General features: G+C 39.8%; 1 protein-coding gene across 1 annotated transcript in view; it reads left to right on the top strand.

Moving 5' to 3' along the window:
* Positions 1 to 15,557, top strand: part of TAFA4 (TAFA chemokine like family member 4) — a 51,314-nt gene extending 35,757 nt beyond the window's left edge. Inside the window, exons 3-4 of the mRNA XM_076345876.1 lie at positions 7,193 to 7,348; positions 15,406 to 15,557. Coding sequence (XP_076201991.1) covers positions 7,193 to 7,348; positions 15,406 to 15,557 — 308 coding nt within the window. The remainder of the gene's footprint in view (positions 1 to 7,192; positions 7,349 to 15,405) is intronic.
* The last annotated feature ends 767 nt before the right edge of the window (positions 15,558 to 16,324 follow it).

Raw genomic sequence — 16,324 nt, 5'->3', positions numbered from 1 at the left:
GAGATCGTTGTATCTTTGCTTGCTTGTTGTGTTACAGATGTTAGCTCTAGTAATCACAATCATAGAATCATAGAATCATTAAGGTTGGAGAAGACCTCTAAGATCATTGAGTCCAACCGTCAACCCAACACCACCATGCCCACTAAACCATGTCCCTAAGTGCTGCATCTACACGTCTTTTAAATACTTCCAGGGATGGGGACTCCACCACTTCCCTGGGCAGCCTGTTCCAATGTTTAACCACTCTTTCAGTAAAGAAATTTTTCCTCATGTCCAATCTAAACCTCCCCTGGCGCAACTTGAGGCCATTTCCTCTCGTCCTATCGCTTGTTACTTGGGAGAAGAGACCGACCCCCACCTCGCTACAACCTCCTTTCAGGTAGTTGTAGAGAGCGATGAGGTCTCCCCTCAGCCTCCTTTTCTCCAGGCTAAACAACCCCAGTTCCCTCAGCCGCTCCTCATAAGACTTGTTCTCCAGACCCTTCACCAGCCTCGTTGCCCTTCTCTGGACACGCTCCAGCACCTCAACATCCTTCTTGTAGTGAGGGGCCCAAAACTGAACACAGTATTCGAGGTGCGGCCTATGTATACAGTACCGCTGTGTATACATACAATACCACTATGTATTTGAGGAATGTGAGAGTAATGGATAGCAAACTGGATTCCTTGCTCCCTTTTTTTTTTGTGTCTGTGTGCTACATCTTACTTTGCCTATTGTCATGGGCAGGTGATTATGGGAAGATATTTCTTGTCTATTTATCAGTAGAGCAGTTGAACTGGCCTTTTATGGCAGTCTGGACTATGTCTGAACAGTCCCTTACTGCCAACAAGTGAAAAGGTAAAACTTTACAAGTAAAACTGGACTGAGTTGTATACGCAGAGACAATTTATGAGAAAGTGTATATATAATTATTGTATATCCTTGAGGAAGGAGAGCATCTAAGTGAGAACCTCGACATGAATGTGAAATTATTATGAAAAAAATCCAGTGGCTGATGGGATGGTAGTAAAGAAAAGCTGTGCTGAATTTCTCAGCCTAGAAGATAGTGTGTTAATTTTACATTCCAAGTGACCTTTAGGTTCTCTTGAGAAGAGGTGTTATCTTTAGAAACACCCCTTCTCCCTTTCCCCCTCAAAAAATACCCCATGAGCTGGAGAGGTTCTCATAAATATGTTTGGTAAAAAAACGTGAAAAATAGCAAATGTTATTTCCTTTAATATATGTGTTTTTCTAAGAATATTTGCCTCTTGCTGTGTGCTTCTGTGTGTTCATATATTGGTAAGCAAAAGCCAGCATGAGATGAAGGCGGAACAGATGATGAACTGACACCAAGCTTTTTAGAGTGCTTTCCTCTTCCAAACAGCATCAGTGCTGACTTCTAAACTCACTTGTTTCTCTTACTGTTGTCTGCAATATTAGGTTCCGTAGCCATTCATCTCCCTATTGACAGACATCCTCTTACCCTTTAAATAAATGATGCAGTTGATTTTGTGCAGACCAAGCTTGCTGGTTTTGAGGCTTACTGAAGAATGTGCTGAGCTAGGGTCGTATTGTCCTACTGTCTAGATGTGCTGTTCTCCAGAGTACTAGTTGCTTTCTTCATCAAAGAGGGCAGCTTATGAAACAGCTGCTTTAAACAGCTATTTAAACTCCCTTTAAATGTGTCTCTTCCGTATGTTTCTTAGCTCAGAAATTAGAAAAAGAGGAGGTTAATCAGGATTTCTGATAAAGGCATGCTGCCTGCATGTGTATTGCATTGAAAGAGTATTCCTTGGGAGTGATTGGAATTAGTCACAAAGATGAAATGGATGTGGACAGAATTGGCTGGCAATCTTTTGAAAGCCATCCTCTTTCTTTGATATTTTCCTTGTAGTTTTGAAGTACATCACTGTGATGTTTGATATTTTATTAACAATAATTGTATTTCCCTCTTTTCATTTGAGGATTTCAAAGAGTTTTAGAAGCATTAATTGCATATCTGCCCCCTGACTTGTATGAAGAAAGTGAAAATAAGATCTTGTCAAATAAGTTAGTTGAAAAAATGTATTAAACTGAGAATAGACGGTTCAGTGGTGATTATTCAGTCAACTCTACTCACAATACTTCTGCTGGCTTGTAATGTGCAAGCCTAATAACTTCCTAGTTTGTACTTTCTTGTTCTTCAGAGATGATAACTGCCTTCTCTGAAAACTGTGAAGGCTGCCTAGCAGCTCTACACAGTCTACCATCTTCTGGACTGGAAAGTCCACAGATAACAAAGAAACGGTCGCAGAGCCTTTGTGTGGCCAGTCCATGAGGTCATTCGGAGGCATTCTGGATGTGGACACCTGAAAGCTGTTATTATCTGTAGGTATCTCATTACAAAAGGCAGCACAATTCATAGCAGGGAGTGTCCTGGAGGTTGCTTCCATTAGCGAGCCCTATCTCATTATGTCTGTGCCCTGTATGGAGAGATAGGGAAAGCGTCCTTAGTGAACTTGAATAGCGTTGGTATTTCTAGGGAAGATAAGCTGTAAAGAAATTGGGATACGGAGAGCAACACATGTGCCAAACTCCTGATCAGAGGTAACCCAGAGCCCCCATAGTTTTCAACATTCATCCTCTGTCCTCCACAGTGCCTGGCTGGCAGACATCCCCTCTTCGGTATGCAGAAGATGTTCTACGACAGGAACCTTTCCCTGGTACTGTTGCTGATAAAATGTATCTCTCCTTGGAGAGTTTTCTTATTTAAATGTGAAGATGTAACTGAATTTCAACTGCAAATATTGACAGCCCTTAGGTTGCAGATCTGAATAGGTTTACAGGTGAAGAGCTATGAATTTATGGGCTTTTTATAAGTGAGCCCAAAGGGGCTTTGCTCTCCAGAACCTGGCTTTCTCCCTATCTCTCATTGCAGTTCTCCCTGAAATGGCTTTCCTGAATTTTCTGGCATAGAATTCACTTACTGTGATCTTCACACTTTAAAAATTCTTCAGTCCCTGCTCCTCTAATGCCTTGGCTTCCTGAGAATCCATTGATTATAAAATATTTTAAGGCTGTTAGTGAGTTTTTCTGTCGTTATGCTCTCAGCTGTACCTTAAATGTACTTTAAACCTGAGATGAAGGTTTATCTAGTGCAAGATGGAGATTAAAATGTTCAGGAGAGTATTCTTATATTCATTCTTTTTGCTGCCTTTGGGCACCTGAATGTAGATACAACAGGTTTCAGTAGGTCTAGGCAGAGAATAGACCGAGTTGATGGTTAGTTTTTAAAATATTCTGTGAGTTTTCTTAAATCTGAAAGCTACTCTGCAAACTGAGTGCTTGTCCTCTAGATTGCTGAATACTGACAAAAACGGGACAGAAAGCTGGCATGTTAGCACTTAGCATTTGTTCAGCACCTGTTCACAGATGTGTCTGAATATTAAGAAGAAATGCATATGGTGTTCAACAGAATAAAAAGTGTTAAGATGTGCGTGAACAAGCAGGAGGAAATATAGATGTGAATATGTAGGAGGGGAAAGACTATTACAAGGGCAATCCAATTAATGCAAATGATGCATGCAGATGTCTTTGGCTTTTTAGTACCTTTTCACTGTTATACTCCATAAGATCTGCGCATGAGGCACAAGGGAGGAGAGCGCTGTCTTCCTTTGCATGGCAGCAGTGCTTTCAAACCTTAGCATCCTACCCCTGCCAGCAGACGAAGAGGAGACACCTTCTCTTACCTGCTTGTGTAGCTGTGAAGCATGAATAAGTGCACAGTAAAACAGCTACTAAACCAAAGGGTGCATTCATGAGGTAACTGTCATGGTTTAACCCCAGCCGGCAACTAAGCCCCACCCAGCCGCTCGCTCACTCCCCCCCCGTGGGATGGGGGAGACAATCGGAAGGGTAAAAGTGAGAAAACTCATGGGTTGAGATGAAGACAGTTTAATAGGCAAAGCAAAAGCCGCACACACAAGCAAAGCAAAACAAGGAATTCATTCACTGTTTCCCATCGGCAGGCAGGTGTTCAGCCATCCCCAGGAAAGCAGGGCTCCATCACGCGCAACGGTGACTTGGGAAGACAAACGCCATCACTCTGAACGTCCCCCCCTTCCTTCTTCTTCCCCAGCTTTATACGCTGAGCATGACGCCATATGGTGTGTAATATCCCTTTGGTCAGTTGGGATCAGCTGTCCCGGCCATGCCCCCTCCCAACTCCTTGTGTCCCCCCAGCCTGCTCGCTGGTGAGGTGGGGTGAGGAGCAGAAAAGGCCTTGACTCTGCGTCAGCACTGCTCAGCAGTAATGAAAACATCCCTGTGTTATCAACACTGTTTTGGTCACAAACCCAAAACATCGCCCCACACTAGCTACTGTGAAGAAAATTAACTCTATCCCAGCCAAAACCAGCACAGTAACTTAATTTTGCCTTCTGCAAACATTTGTGTGCCTGTTGACTCCTGGTACTTCAGGGGAGCACTGTCACTGCTTTAAAATTCAAACAAGATAATTGAAAGTGAGCCCCAGGTTTTTTGGGCTGTATGCTCTGGGCCAACCTGTTTGATTTATTTTGGTATTGACTTAACAGGACTGTTCACCTAAAGGAAGCAGGATTTGAGCTTGAAAATAGAAATTCTTTCAGCTACATATTGATCGTTGGAGCTGGATCTAGTCCATCCTTATGATGCACCTTCTGAAAAAATGGCTTCTACTCTTATCTTGGCATCTGATGTCTGGTGAATAATGACTTTAATTAAATAGAAGATCTGTCCGCTTGGTTTTTCAGATGAGATACATGGCAAACTCAAGTATGTGGCCTAAGCAGTTCCATATTTTTGCTTTTTCTTCCCTCCCTTATAAAATCTCCTTCTCAAGAGACAGTCCAGGCTGTGACCTTGCACTCCTGAAATCAACAGAAGTTTTATTGTTGACTCCAGTGAATGCAGGACCACTGCTGTAAAACCATAGGAAACCAATGGAAATTTTCCCTGTTTGCTCCAAAGAGTTTTGACTCAGGCTGTAGAGCTGATAAATAAATAAATACTCTCTCTTAAATTAACAACCTCATTTTACAAAATCTTTTCTGTCAGAGCCCCTGGCCATCTGCTTATTATCTCCAAACATTGTCATGCGAGCTGTTTTGTAGAACAATACTTTGGAATGAAGTGGCATGGCCAATTTAATTTCTCTATTTGTGTATCTATTTTCCATATTGACTTACAGAGAAGCTACTGTCCTATAAGCTGGTAACTGGTTTCATTTTTTTTCATGTTTATTATGATATGGGTATTAGGTACTTGCATGAAAGTTCACGGTCTGCCAATAAACTTATTACAGTAGCTATGTAAGATACTTTTATGCTGTCTTCAACATTTTTCCAACTTTCTGTAAAATACATTATGCATTTTTCTGCTGTAGCATATTTTGCTTAAAAGTACAGTGTAGCTTTTTCCTCAGAAAAAAACCCAAAAAATCTCTGTATATAGAATTTCTTTTTACATGTTGAGTGCACAAATAGAAGACTAAATTTCCTTTCCAGGGTTGCATATACGTAGTCTCTTGTCCATTGAGGTTATTGTGAATACAAATTTGGCAACAAAAGTCAGGCAGACCTTCAGCTGTGCTTGAAATACTTGTGACACCAAAACACACACAGCAAAGGAACACTGCCAAGCCAACCTTTTAAAAAGTTATATATGTATTTGAATACTCTCCGTTTTTTGGAAAACCTCCTTACAAGCCTAAATTGCATTGCTAACTCTTTTGAAGGTTAAGATCTCCCACTTAATCAACTCATAAAAATTTCTGCCCCAGAAGTACAGTGATCTTAATCACTCTATAAGATTTCATCTATAAGGATGTAAGCCTGGCCATATTGCATCAGACCAAGGTGTTCTCTATCTCAGAATCGTGTGTCTGGTATCAGTTAGTAACAAGATACTGTTAGAAAAAAATAAACCAAAACAGGGCAAGCATGGAGTGAGTAGGAAACAGGAGAATCCTCCAGGCTTGCCACTTGGAGGACTGTCTGTTTCTGAAGCGTGCTTTCCCTTTCACCTTCCTTTCTTTAGTCTGCTGTGCCTTTGATATTACCCACACCTACACCGATATCTGCACCGTAGTCTCTTCTCATATAAGGAGTCTGTACTGCTTTGATGGTGAATATTTTTATTATTCTCAGCGTTGTCTCTCTGTCTAGCTCACTTATTAAAAAACCCACCCTGTTCTGTAGTGCTGTTAATTTACAAGGTGCTTTACAAACATAGATAAGAGCCATCCAAGGCTCTGCTCTACATAAGACAAGACAAATGCAAGATGAAACACTTGAAGGCTGTTCAGGAAAGTGAGGACGTGGAAATGACTTATGCAAACAGAAGAGGGGTTTTGTGAAGTGAGGTTTCTAAGAAAGGGTTTTAGGCAGGGCAAAGAGTAAGTTTGGCAGTGGAGGAAAATGGTCAGGTGCAAGGAGCAGTGGAACTAAGATGTGAAGGCAGGAGCAAGGAAAGGAGAGGAAGGGAAAAATAAACTCAGAGAAATAGGGGACAGTGAATTGTGAGGAAAGGCATGTGAGAGGAAAGCAGTAGGATAGAATATTTATCACAGGTTTCTTCAAAATGGGCTGGGAGGGAACTTGAGAAATCCATATAGTTTGGTTGTTGGTGTTTTTTTTCTTTTTTTTTTTTTTTTTTGACAACACTTGACTGTCTGTGACAGCTTTTCAGCCTACCTTGTTCTTAGCCTACCTGCAATGATAGGCATAGTAAGCAGTGCTTACATGTTGTTATGTTAGAAAGTTTCCCTACTATTTAAGATGTCTCCCTTGCATTAAATATTATCCTGTCCATTGTGTCCATTTATGAAGGGAAAGAATTAAATATAAAACCTAATGCAAGACAGGAAGCCAAAGGAGGCTCTGTCTCTACATGTCTTCTTGTATAATCCATCTAATTGACTACTCCGATCTTCTTTTCTCCCTATGGCTTTGTAAGGGCCAGGGAAGATAGATGGAAAAATTGACCTGTTATGATGAACTAATCTGTATTAGTAAGAACAGGATAAACTCAGGGAAAAAGCCAGATCCTACAAGGTGCTTCGCTCCTTTGTCTTCCTGGGATTTAAACTGGCATTCGAGAGATTCAGTGTCTTGCAGGACTGTACGAACTAGCTTTTTCTTCATGCACTGATGTTTTGTTTTGCTCTCCATCACTTATCTCTGCAATTATTAGGCCAGCACCAAGTCAAGCAAGGGACATGCGAAGTTGTGGCAGTGCATCGTTGCTGCAATAAGAACCGGATTGAAGAACGATCGCAAACAGTTAAGTGCTCCTGCTTCCCAGGGCAGGTGGCTGGTACGACAAGGGCTCAGCCCTCGTGCGTGGAAGGTAAGCAGTCTCCTGCTCACTCACAGTTCATTAAGATTGTTTGAGAAGTTTAGTCTCCTTGATTGTTTGACTTCCCACTGCCTCAAAAGCATAATCCTTCCTTTTGTTAATTTTGGAAACATCTCTGTGCATTGATGATAATGAGTCTGTGCATAAATCTGGGTGTAATTAATCCTCTTAATATATGTACTCGTACATTTCATGTCTGTGCCAATAAAACTTGTTAATTTTTTTTCACAGAAGAATTCTTCTTTAAAACTAGTCTGAAAACAGCATAAGCCAAGAAACTCAAGCTTATAATATTAACCCTTCCAGTTGTCTTTAGACTTAGTAGCTTGGCTAAAAAGTCACTGGATAATAAATGCAGCCCTGAGACTGGGCATGCAGATCTGATTTTGAGAGCTGTTCTCTAGATGGATGTTTTACCATTTTATGTGCCTAATGGTCTCATATGTTGGACATCAGTGCTATAATGAATGCCCCATGTCTATTCAGTTTCATGTGTTGTAACCCCAAATACATTAGAGTTTGGAGAGCAGAGCAAGCATAGTGCTGCACAGGACACAGTGTCTGAGCTAGGTCACCTACCTGATGAAGGAAAAATGTGCTACAGTTGCGTTAGTCCATTACCTTCCTGGATAGATGTTGAAATCCTCACAGAGCTCAACGTTGCCATCCTTATGCTTTTTCCTGTATAACTTACTCAAAATTAAATTGATTGTATACACTAAAGCTAAAATCTTACCTTGATTGTAATACTGACCAGGCATTCTGAGGCTATATAAAACTTGTATTGCTGAGGCGCACTCTGCACCTCGCCCCCACCATTTTCCTCTCTGGCTTACCAGCAGTTCAGAAACTGTGGGTTACCCTTCTTCCTTTTCCTACCAGCAGAGTCTATTCCCTGGAGAGGCTGCTGCTCTTGTTCTTAACTTAGTAAACAGTTACTCCAAGGCAGATTTTTTTTTTTTTTTTTCCCCAGAAAAAGTCTAAAAGTTATCAGATCCCCCATTTCATTAATTCATAAGCAAGACCGTTCTGTTTTCATTCTTTTTCACACAAAATTGCAACCATTATAAGTTAAATATAAAACAAAAGCTTCAAAATCCAATTTTTAATCTAACATTCAGAGATATTTAGTTTTAAACATAAAACTCTAAGTACACGTGATGTCTGATTTTTTTTTTTTTAACCTATTATCTGTTTTGAGAACCTTTTATTTAAGAAAATAGATTTTTTTTTTTGATGCTTAGTCTTTTCATGCCTTGTAATTCAGGAACACAATCAACTTTAACTGTGCAATCTGTTAAGCAGTTTTCTTGTCAATCAGAAGTACCTTCTGTATTTTTAGGTGACACATTAAACAGCAGAAGTACTTTTACATACAACAGATAATAGAAGTCAGGCATTGTTTTAAACTCGCTTAAGGATTGCAAAGGTGACACTGTCTTTCCATGATAGAAAGATATAAATGCACGATACCATAGAAGCTTAATTCAGTTTGTCAATGCAAATAGTTGCTGAAAGAATTTAGTAGCTGTTTTTTCTTCAAGTATAGTTGAAATTTAATACAACAAAATATTATGAATATAAGATTTTGGTTTCTAAAGTGGAAGCCTTTGATTCCCCCTCACCCCTTAGGGTAATGCTGTAACATGCTTCGCTTACTTTTGCAAGCATATGGGACTACAGTCAGTGCTATTCAGTTGCTGTAGCACGGAAACTATAACTATCTTTCCTTAGCCTCAGGATTAGATATGTTTTCTCCCACTCTATACATATCCTTCAGTAGGCTTCTACACTGTGGAAGCCAGAAACAGTTTACATCTTGAATTTGCCTATTTCAGTCCGATACAGACATTTCATTTTCTTTCCCAGCACCTTTTTACTGAATGCGGGGCTGTTTCCTGACCTAGATCCCACTGGGTTTCAGTGACAGCTTGTTTGTTAATTTGGGTGGGGGTAGAGGCTAGTTCATCAGACAGAGCTCCTTGTTGATGAGTATTGGGCATTGTGCCCTTTTGTATATATAGGCCATGAAATAGGTTTATAAAGCCCATCATCATGTTTTTTAGGATACAGTCAGAGGCCAGCTGGATATTTACATTTTGAAATAGGTTGACAGATGCTAAAGAATTTTAGACAAGGTCAGATTTAGAGCAGCGGTTTATTGGAGCAGCACTATATGTTAAGGCTAAGCCCTGCTCAAAGAGGTAGTGAATACGTGTACCAATATTCACAGCTACCAAAATTTTGGGAAGGCCCCCTATTTGAGCCAAGTCAGAATGGATGTTTGCATAATTACATTCAGGCATACACTTACACACAGAAATGACATTTTTTCTCATGGTATGTGCTAAGGACGAAACTAAGTACTTTGGTGTTACAAAAGAAATGATAGATATCCAGGTGAGTTCCAAGGAAAAGGTGTTGAAGTGGTGCAGAAAGGGAAGTAAAAGCTAGTTAAATCTTGCAAATATATAAAGTGAAAGTCTTAAGTGCCTTGACTGCTACGAATCGGTCCTTTTCCATGTTGTGCAGTAATACTTACTGTGTTGTGGGGCCTAACTAACATTTATAGAGTCCTTTGCATTTCTACAGTGTCTTTCATCTTGGAAACTTTAAATATCGGTAGTAGTAGAAGTCAAAGTACTTCATTTTAAAAAGAAGGACATGAAAATGAAAAATCGATGTTACAGGCTGAGATCTTCCCAGCATTTTTACAAGCACAGTAAAATCAGTCATCATAGCCTAGATGAGAGTACAGGGCAAGAACTCTTTGGGTCAGGATATTTTTTTATCCTTTGCCCATGGTAACACACTTACTTAGATAATTGCATTTTGGATGCATCCCACAAGAAACTGTCATTTGTGTATTTGAACATAGTTGTGAAAGCTATTGACAAGCATTGGCAAACAAAAAAAGCAAGGCTAGTTCTTCTGTACACATGCACACCTCATTTTCCTGGGGGTTATTTGAGCTTCCAAGCACAGGCCCATCCGATACTTTGAGAAATGTTGCTGTAGATAAATTGAGCCACTAAACTCAGGAAAAAAACAGAGCATATGAAGGAAAGTATTCAAATAGGCAGAGAGGACATACCACACAGCCTGTATACCCTACCTTGAGTTGTAGCTATATGACTTGACTGCAGCTATAGAAAATTTTGCTTAGCAAAGGTCAACCCGTTCTTCTGTCAATCACTAAATCACATTTAAAGTAGTCATGAGATTTTGTTTATACCGATTTTCTTTATGGAAATAAACATCCTTGAGTAAGTACCTCCAGCTTGTCTAACAGCTACTGCCAAGAAGATAAAATATTAATAACTTTTGTCTGTAGAGTAGCTATCTTAGCTAAGTGCGTTAAATACCTCTAAGTAAATCATCACTGGCCAAATCATCTTCCATCCGGGCAATTCTATTAGTCCTAGAATTTATGAGGAGGAAACACTCAGATTGGAAAAAATGTGAATGGGACTAAAGAATTGTTTAAGAATTTTCTGTAGGGCCAAAGAGCCGCAATGAAGAAAAAGGACAATTTTGGCTGAAAGCCCATCTGGGTTCCAGACTGAAGGGAAGAGAGCATACAGAAACAAGAAAACAAAAAATCAATGCACAAGAAATAGCTAAAATAAGAAATAGCTGAGAAGATTCCCCTCCCACTGTTTTTGAATGGATTTCAGAATACTTGAGAATTCAAAAGGATGCTAATGCTGTGTCAGTATTCAAAGAAAAAAAGGAAATATACGGTAGAGTGAATAGTGTACTGAAAACTTATATGGAAGAAAGCTTAGTCCAGTAGAGTAGGAAAGACATCTGTATTTGTCCAGACTAAAGACAACAAGAATTTGCTTGTTCGAGTAGAACACACAGAAATCCTTAAAAAAAAAAAATATTGGCCCATAATGTGTGAAATATTGACATTGTTAATGCTGAGGTGGGTCAGTATCACAGCTCTTCTTTTGGTAAGAAACAGGTGGGGAGGTAATTTCTAATTTATTGTTAACTAAAAAAGGTGCTAACCAACATCTACTGGGATTAAACTTTTTTTTTTTTTTTTTTTTTAATTCTGACCCTGGGTAGTTTAAAGTCCTAACAAGCTGGCTAATAGATCTCTGGTCAGTTGTTGTAATTCAAAATGTATTTCAGAATACTTGAGGTATTCTAGAAGAGCACTAGTATTGTGTCGATTTTGAGAGGGTAGGCAACATGGTCTAGATACTTAGGGACAACTGAGGCTGGTCTCAGCCTGTGCGAATAACTGAGAAGCTGATACGGTATCCAATTAGCAAGGAATTCCTGGGGTACAGGTCACCAGAGTTTATGTGGCTTTCTGAAAAGAGATTTGCCAGACACAACTGATTTAATTTCCTGAGGAGTTTTCAAGACTAATACAGGTAGTTTCTTCACGTAAGCCCATATTTTCCAAGTTACCTCGGAAGATAATGTATAATTTATTCAACTAAAGATTTGGTTACTAAATACATTTGAGGATTTAAGTCTTATTTTTTGTAAGCTATTTAATTTTGAACGATATGCCATTGTGTGCGCTGCTCAGTGTCAGTTACCTAGCATACTTCAAAAACGTCTCTCTGCAGAGTCATCAGTAGGAAGTGGTAGTCAGATGGCACATACCCACTGGGATTTCACAGTGCTTAGTTCTACACCTGATACTCTGCAACATTGTCAGCAGTGACCGAAAAGCAAATATAGAATCTCTCCTGACAAAAACATGTATGGATTTCATCCAGTGGGGCAAAGGAGTAATTAATGACAAGCCCAAGGCAGTCATGTGGCATGGTCCTACTCACAAGAAGTTGAACCTGTTTGAAATAACTGCATTAATAAAGACAAATGCACTGTGGTGCGAAACTGAAGAAGTTCAATCAGCTTGGCTTATCAGGCAGAAGATTGAAAAGTTACTGGGTTGCAGCACGTTCAATACCTTCACAGGGAGAAAATGATGATTGCTAACAGGTGCTGTAATGTAGGAGAAGAAAGCACAACAGAAGAGGTGGGAAGAGGAAGAAAACTAAGGCTGTGTGTTTCATGCTGGGATGGTTTAACTGTCAGAAAAAATTACAATGGGCGAAGTTTCTTTCTTCACCTGTTCCAGATTGGTTTGGACGACACTGTGTAGCCAAACACAACTAGGGGCACAACACAGTGAATTGCTTCAGATAAGATGAGATGATGTATTGACACCTTTTGGCTTTATTCTCTATGAACCTACAGTTTCCATGGAGTCAGGTTATCTAGGGAGCAATGTCAGCAGAAGATTTATTTCTGGCAGGGTTTCTGGCTGGTTTCTGACTGATTTCCAGCAAATCAGCTGGCTAATGTCAAACCAAAGCAGTCTCCTTTCCCTTCATGAGGGTGGCTGTGTATGAGAGTGACATAGCTGCTCTCATTTCTTACAAAAGTCATCTGTTGAAACCTTTCCAAGAGTGCCTCAATCTGAAAAGAAGGGGAAGCCTTTATATCCTCCAGTGAATTGCACAGTTACAGGGACAACGATAGTTAAAGAACTCTAGCTATGAAGATGAGCCTAAGGCTCTGATGGAGAATTGTAATGGACTAATCTCAGGGGTGTGTTTGACACAAACAGCTACAGCCAGTTAGGATATATAGATCAGGAGAGTGGACATTACAACTACAAAGAAATTGGACATAAAATGAATGTAAGAATTAGTGGATTGCTACAGCAAAGAATTGGGGATTTGCTGGAAGCTAATGGAATGAGATCTGTATTAAGTATTTCAAAGTGTTGCCATTACTCTGAGGAGAGGTATCTGCACAGAATAGAAATCAGTCAACAGAAGGGTAGGAGTCACTTTCTACGAAAGTGTCTAAACGAAAGATGAATAGAAGGTGAAATATTCAGTCTATTGAAGAGCTTGTGGATCTTGTTTGAGTTACAGATTAACTCAGCAATGTTTCCCATTCACGTCTGTGCTTGTTTTAATGGAAGATGGTACTGCTGGAGATGATGGGCCAGTTTCACTATCTTCAGTTCCACATGGTCCATATGGACCAGGAAGTTGCATGGGCGCAATTGGTCAAGAATGCTGTGTGAACCCACTCCTGTGCTGCACTTTTGGCCAGTCAACTAATGCCTTTTTTCCTTTAACCAGGTGTTAGGAGCAGGTTGATGCAGGTTGTATAGATAAATAAAAACTGCCACATTTGGTGCGTTTTCTGTGGTCTCAAAACATATTGCACCCAAACCAATATGAAAAAGGTTGGATCTAAGGATTTATCAGAGTAACTGAGGCACAAGGGATTCTAGGTACCTGCAGGAGACAGGTGAGTGAGAGGTGGCTTTCAAGGTCTGAAGTTGAACTTATGTTTTTAGGGTAGCACTAAATACGTGAAAGCATGTTCACATGTCAGAGTGCAGACGAAGTCTCAGCATGTCACCATGTCCACACTCACAACAGCACTGTGCAGGGCTGTGTCATGTGGTAGCCAGGCCTTCCAGGAGGACTCGCTGGCTTTGAAGCAGAGCTCTAAAGACACAGCTAGCTTGCCACTAGGATCTCCTGCTTGCTTAGGGACCTCTGCGCATGCCTTCAGTCTTCTTGAATCTGGCCTTCTAGACTTGCTCGTGTTTACCTGAAATAAATGTGGTATAGAAATTGAAACAACTTTAGAATGTAGCAGAGATAAAATAGATAAAATAGGTGACTGGACCATTTGTCTGGAGTGGAAATGATCCCTCACTTCCTAGGAGACACAGCCAAGTTTCACCCGTTTTGTCAACAATCAATCAGGATCAATGCAAATGAACTAAGATCCAAATGACTGGTGAAAGGAATCATGCATTTATTTTATAATTTTATAAGACTGAAAGAATAGTTTATAAAAGCCCAACTGGTGTTCCAGAAGTATATTTTTCATAGGGCTTTTCATGTAGGCTTAGAGTGAAAGTGCAAAACAAAAGTAATTGAATGAACATTTCAGCAATATCCTGACGTCAGCTTGCCTGCTTGTCACTCTCATTTGAAGGTTGCAGAAGTATGAATCTACCTTGAAATTAAAAGGAAAAAAAGTGCTTTACAAGAAGTAGACTAAATTATTTTTGTTCATCTCTTTTGGATGTGGTATCTTTTAAAGCATGCAATTCAATATTTTGTGCACATAGTAGCATAATGCAGACTAACTAAATCAACATTTTAAGCTGTATTTTATTTTGAAATCCAATTTAGATTATGTAATATTGTGAACTGATACATTTCATAATAATTTTCTGGGATTTGATGAATCCCATGAACAATGCAAAACTGAGAAATGCATGCAGATGTTTGCAGCTGTTTGTGGAAAAGTATATCTGTTGTTAACAGCAGTATTAGAAAGTCATGACTACATTTGTAAAAATAACAAGCATGGTCCTATTAATGGAAATTGGCTTAAGGGTAGAAAATTAATAAATTTGCACAGTTAAGGTGTACTACTGTAGTCTTCCAAAACATACTGCAAAACTGGCAGTGTTAACTGCAAGTAGATTTTTAGTTAATAATCTAATGCTTTCCAGTGGTTTCCACATTCTTATCTTCACTATTTGCTGACAGACCTCACATGCTTACACCTCTGTGTAATTCTATTTTCTCACCCAGTGAAGGGAGAAACCAGCATTTCTTCATCCAGTCTCGCATATGCATATTTGGGTTAAACAAGAAGCCTTAGTTTCATCCCACCTTACAGCAGGTACTTGACTGAAGCATGTAAATGAAGGAGGCAAGTCATCTTTGTAGTCAGTGGAGATGGAAAGGCACTTCCAGAGGTCAATTCAAATGTTGGAGTCAGTCGCTGGCAGTGCTTGCCTGTCTTCACCATTTGCATATAGCATTTACCCTTCTGTGTGCTGGTGAAGTTTTTTAGCCACATTTTTAGCTTAAACACTATCAGTGTGATAAGCTATTAAAACAGTAACTGTTGGTTCTACCTTTTGTAATCAAACAATTGAACATCACACAGACAACCTCCCTACTAAAACCAACAGTAATAAAAAAAAAAGATCGTATTCTGTTTCTCTTTCCTATTTCTTTTTCTAGCTTCCATTGTCCTACAGAGGTGGTGGTGTCATATGAACCCCTGTTTGGATGGAGAGGACTGTAAAGTACTACCAGACTATTCAGGTTGGTCTTGCAGCAGTGGAAATAAAGTCAAAACCACAAAGGCAAGTACAGAGATCGCCTATATTTAAAGGTGGCAGTCTGCTGATAGCACTTGCTTATTGCATTACATCTGTGGGTGTGAGCACCAGTACTGGACTCCTCAATGTTTTGGAAAGCGATGATTAATGCAATTGTTCTCAGAGAGGGTAATGTTGGGTCAGAACTGCCCCTTCACTGCCAGCCTAGTTAAGTTATTGGGTGCTGGAGTCAAACTGAAGGCCCTGCTTCAGTCTTTAGTGAGCAAAGAAACTATTCAGTTGTGACCAGTGCTAGAGGGATAATCATGTTCCAGGGTCAATTCTTCAATCTGCAGACTGAGTACATGGATCCAAGGTCTTTACCACTGTCACCTAAAGTTACATTCCTGTGCCACTGGAAAGCCCTTTTAGCTTTTGAAAGAAGTAACCTGTCTTGGGAGTTGTTGAGAATCTGCACCGACGTCGGTGGGAACTGGAAATCAGGCTGGTTCAGATCAGTTCTGTTTACAGGCCATCCTGTAGACTGCCCGTTTTTAAAAAAAAAACTTTGCTATGCCATCCTATTTCTTAATTAATGGCCAGCAGAGAGAAAATATCATGTCCTCTGTCTGCTTAGCAATCTAAAATGAGTTCAGTGCGTTGAAGTTCAACAAGTCATAGTGAACTGCATATCTAAATGTATCATAAAACAGGAGTCTTTAGCAGGCATAGCAAGGAAAGACATATGCTTAGCTTTTCCCTTTACAGCTTCTTCTAGTTGGGAATGAATGTTGTTGATTAGGTTACAGTCTGAGTTAATAAGCAAATACTGACACCAA

The sequence above is a fragment of the Aptenodytes patagonicus genome, chromosome 8, assembly GCF_965638725.1.
Source record: "Aptenodytes patagonicus chromosome 8, bAptPat1.pri.cur, whole genome shotgun sequence".
Taxonomy (NCBI): Eukaryota; Metazoa; Chordata; class Aves; order Sphenisciformes; family Spheniscidae; genus Aptenodytes; species Aptenodytes patagonicus.
Note: the sequence above shows the minus strand (reverse complement) of the source record. Positions and strands in the feature narration are given on the sequence as shown.